General features: G+C 42.3%; 1 protein-coding gene across 3 annotated transcripts in view; it reads left to right on the forward strand.

Annotated features, from left to right (window-relative positions):
- Znf143 (zinc finger protein 143) overlaps positions 1-4,828 on the forward strand; it is a 45,756-nt gene that overhangs the window by 20,517 nt on the left and 20,411 nt on the right. For all 3 annotated transcript variants that reach the window (XM_026781675.1, XM_005350988.2, XM_005350989.3), the window contains exons 7-8: positions 526-600; positions 1,792-1,911. In XM_026781675.1, the coding sequence (XP_026637476.1) occupies positions 526-600; positions 1,792-1,911 (195 nt within the window). The remainder of the gene's footprint in view (positions 1-525; positions 601-1,791; positions 1,912-4,828) is intronic.

Genomic DNA, 4,828 nt, shown 5'->3' on the forward strand with positions numbered 1-4,828 from the left:
AAGAAAGAAAAGAAAGAAAGAAAAAAGAGAAGGACATAATAGAGTAGAAGTCAGAAGTGAAATTGTAGATTAGAGAAAAGTGAAGGCGGGCTGGACAGATGACTCAGCAGTTAAGAACATTGACTGCTTTTCCAGTTCAATTCCCAGCACCCACATAATAGCTCACAACTGCCCGTAGTTCCAGGGGACCCAAAACCCATGACAAAACACCAGTGCACATAAAATAAACAAGTTTAAGACAGGCTGTGTACACCTTTAATCCTAGCACTCAGGAGGCAGAGGCAGGCAGATCTCTGTGAGTTTGAGGCCAGCCTACTCTACAAGAGCTAGTTCCAGGACAGTTAGGACTGTTACACAGAGAAATCTCTGCATGTGATCCAGTCTAAACCATTATCAAAATATTAAACCTGGGGCTGGAGGTATGGCTCTACATTGCTTGTCTAATGTGTGTGAGGTCTTAGGTTTAATCCCCAGCACTGCAAATAAATAAATTAAGCCTTTTAAAGCTTTCTTTTATTCTTTTAGGTGTCCATTGATGGGAGCGAAAGTGTAACAAGTACAGGACTGATTGGAGAAAACGAGCAAGATAAAAAGATGCAGGTATGTAGAGCTGAGTCTTGTTAAAGGTTTTTTAATTATTGTTTTAAATTGGTTGTGTGTGTGTGCTCGCGTGCGTGCGTGCATGTATGTACTTGCACATGTAGGTGTCTGTGTGCAGGTACCTATGAGCACTGGTGCCCATGTAGCTTAGGGGTATGTGGTTTCTTTGGAGTTGAAGTTAAAGGTGGTTATGAACTGCCTGACATGATGGGAATTGAACTTGGCTCCTCTGGTTGTTATTTGCAATTTTTATGGTTTTAGAATTTTTGGGGTTTGTTTTGTTTTGTTGGCAGTATTAAGGATTGAACTTAGGGCTCATACTTGCTAGGCAAGATCTAATCCTTGGTGTCATAATTTCTGAACTCGTCATCTTACAAAGAAATACCTTAAAGGAAGTGCTGTTGTTTAAATTTTTATGGTGTGGCATCCAGAAAAATGACTCTCTGCTGAATCTAAGTGTAGATTAGGATCACATGGATTCTATCTCTTAAAAGGGATTCAAATGACCTGACAGCCTCTTTGTCATTGCTTGACATTGTCTTAAGATTCCATTTCCTTTAAAAAAAAAAAGTATGACTGTTGAGATGGATCCCTTGAGTATGTCAAGAAATAGCAAGGTACAATGGATGGAAGTTTTATTTACTTTGGGTATTTTTGGGTAGATTCTCACTATATAACTCAGCCTCAATCTCATGATCCTCCTGCCTCAGCATCCTAAATTCTGGGACGTCAAGCATGTGTCACAAGAGTGACGAGCATCCTGGAGGTTTTCTAGGTGGAAATGGATCTTGAGCTCCAGCTGTGCCCTGAGAGGGCCCCTTTTGGCTGTTCCAGAGCACTGACTTCAGCCTTGGATGGAGTGAGTCTTTGGAGTTTGAAGGGCTAGGTGCTAGCAAAATGATACTGATTTATAGCTAGTAAAAATGATACTGATTTATAGCTTATAACATGGTTTTACAGTTTTTATAGTCGGGTTTTTCTTTGGGCTGCCAGCTCACAAAATACGACATCTACGTTCTACCACGTGGTGTTCTTTCTTCCATCTTGCACCACCCATTTCCTCTCCGTGTCTGCCTGGAGAATCCATGAGTCTAGATTCTTCCTCCCCGTTTCTCTTTCCGTTTATTGTGAAAACAGTAATTTCATCTACTGTATTTCTGTATAAGTACATAGGTTGTATTTTTTTTCTAGATTGTCTTACAAGGACATGCTACAAGAGTAACTCCTAAATCTCAACAGAGTGGAGAAAAGGCATTTCGGTGTAAATACGATGGATGTGGAAAACTCTATACAACGGCTCATCATCTTAAGGTACATAAGAGAGAAGTAGCTAGTCACAAGCACACTATGGCCTGCACTAACTAGTGACATGGTCGTCCGTGTTACATGTTAGACATCCCTGTTCTCTCGCATTCAAAAGTTATTGACACACACTCACACTAAGACACACAAGAACATGGACAGACTCAGCAAATGTCTGTTCTCTGATAACTTGGATGATTTATCTCTATATCCCTAATTCCTACATATTTCCTGGCAGAACCTATTTCCTGGCAGAAACTATATATTAAATTCAATATAATTAGTACATTTCATTTATGGAACTTACATAATTTTCTTTCTTTCTTTCTTTCTTTCTTTCTTTCTTTCTTTCTTTCTTTCTTTCTTTTCATTTTTGAGATAGGGTTTCTCTAACAGCCCCAGCTGTCCTTGAACTCACCGTGTAGATCAGGCTGGCCTCGAACTCACAGAGATCCATTTACCTCTGCTTCCAGAGTCTGTTTCGTCACTACAGTGGCAGTGATTCAGTGCAGTCTGGCAGCAATTGGTGTTAACCTGCAGTTGGTGATGTGGCTCAGTGATGGAGCAGTTGTCTATTGGGTTCAGTCCTCAGCATGGAGGGAGGAAAGACTATCCCACTTCACAAACATTGACCCAAGCACTCTCATCGCTTATTTATCTTTCTCTGAGAATCCAGCATCTTGCCTGTTGGGGTGCACAGCCCTTGTGCGGCAGAGGCAGGTGGATCTCTGTGAGTTCAAAGCTAGCCAGGTTTACAAAGTGAGTTCCAGGATTGCTAGGCTTTTACACAGAGAAACCCTGTCCCCACAATGAAACAAACAAACAAAAAATCCAGGGTCTTACATTTGCTAGGCCAGTGTTCTACCATTGTCCTATGTCTGTGTAGCTCAGGTTGACCTTCAAGCTCTGTCCATCCTCTTCTGCCCTCTAATTTCCGGGGTTGTAGGCATGTGCCACCACACCCAGCAATATTAATTCGCGGGAGGGCTGTTTGTAAGGTGTATGCTACTACTGTCAGGGCCCGTGAGAAGTCCCCTAAAAGACCACTAGTCACATTTGCAGTCAGCAAGAGTGTTTATTAAAAAACCCAAACTGCCAACGTGTTGGGTGGCAAATGGCGGTGACAAGAGAGGCTCTTGGGCCCCTTTAAAGCTGGGTTAGGGAATCCCAGTGAGGAGAGATTAGTATGAGGGCTGATTGGTGGGTGTCCCTAGTGGTTAAGGACTGTCCAGCAACAGGGTAGGAAAATCTATCTTTAGCTACCAAGAGTCTATGGGGCATCTGCTAAGCTAGCAGAAGGCTGTGGGATGCCTGCTGATTGGTTGCTCTTAAGTTGTGGTTTTCCTGAAAATTACTTGCTCAACTAAGGCCTAGTCTCTGGGAGGGCTGCTAGCAGAATCTGTTCTGGTCTGGCTCCCTGGCCCTCTCATTACACCAAGTCTCAATATTTTTATTTTAATTGCAACAAAACACAAAAAACTATGGCATGATTTTTAAGAAACAGTTCAGATTTAGTGAATAACTTACCTTGTATAGGGAAGTATATATTTGGAACAGTGGCCTTAGAGCAGTGATCTTGTACTTATTAACGTGACTTTAGCATGTTAAGTGACCTCTTGGTACCTAATTTTTCCTATCTGTAAAGCTGTTTGCCTGGCAATGGTGGCACATACCTTTAAACCCAGCACTCAGCAGGCAGAGCCAGGCAGACTTCTATGACTTTGAGGCCAATCTGGTCTATAAATAAAGTTCCAGGACAACCATAACTCTGTTGTAATATGAGCGGTGGGGCTGCGTCCCCAGCACCCTGGCCACCTGGCTAGCTTATGCTCCGAAATAACAACACACAAATTGTATTCTTTTAAACACTGCTTGGCCCATTTCTATCTAGCCTCTTCTAGGCTAATTCTCACATTAATTTAGCCCATTTCTAATCATCTGTGTAGCACCGCTAGGTGCGCTTACCGGGAAGATTCTAGCCTACGTCCATCCTGGGTCGGAGCTTCATCGCGTGTGCCTCAGAGGGCAGAGCTATCACGTCTACCCGGGAGAGGGGAGCATGGCATCTCTGAGCTCACTTCCTCTTCCTCCCAGCATTCTGTTCTGTTTACTCCTCCCACCTATGTTTTAACCTATCAGGGCCAAGCAGTTTCTTTATTGCTTAACCAATGTAATCAACAGATTAATATATGACACTCCCACATCACCCTGTCTTAAAAAACAAAAACAAAAACTGCTTCTCTCAGGCTGGGAATGTCACTCGCTTACTAGAGTACTTGTTGGGTCCTGGGTTTATTCTCCAGCCCCACATAAACTGGTCATGGTGGCACATGCTCTTAATCAATGCTCGAGGGGTGGAGACAGGTACCTCAGAAGATTAAGGTCACCCTCACTGCAAATCCAGGATGGGACTGATGAGACCCTGTCTATAACTTATCATTGTCTTACAGAAATGATGTGAAAATTAAATAAGTTAATACTGTTCATATAAGTCACTAAAAAGAATGAGTCCATTAAAGTTTTGGGGCATGTTGGGCATTAGCATAAGTACTCATATTTTATTTCACTTTACAGAGGGGATCTTGAGGCTTAGAAAGGCAGGCACAGAGTTGGAGATTGTAGCTCAGTTAATAGAGTGTAGTTAGAATTTTCTTTGGACTGCCAACCAGCACACAAATAAAGGCACAGAGACTTATTATTAATTATGAATGCTTGCCTTAGCTTAGGCTTGTCCCACTAGCTCTTTAAGTTAGTTTAACCCGTTTCTAATCATCTATGTTTTGCCTTGGGGCTTTTTTTTTTTTAATTTATTTATTCATGATATATTCAGCGTTCTGTAGGTCTGAAGAGGGCACCAGATCTTACTACAGATGGGTGTGAGCCACCATGTGGTTGCTGGGAATTGAACGCAGGACCTCTGGAACAG

This window comes from Microtus ochrogaster, chromosome 8 (genome assembly GCF_000317375.1).
Source record: "Microtus ochrogaster isolate Prairie Vole_2 chromosome 8, MicOch1.0, whole genome shotgun sequence".
Taxonomy (NCBI): Eukaryota; Metazoa; Chordata; class Mammalia; order Rodentia; family Cricetidae; genus Microtus; species Microtus ochrogaster.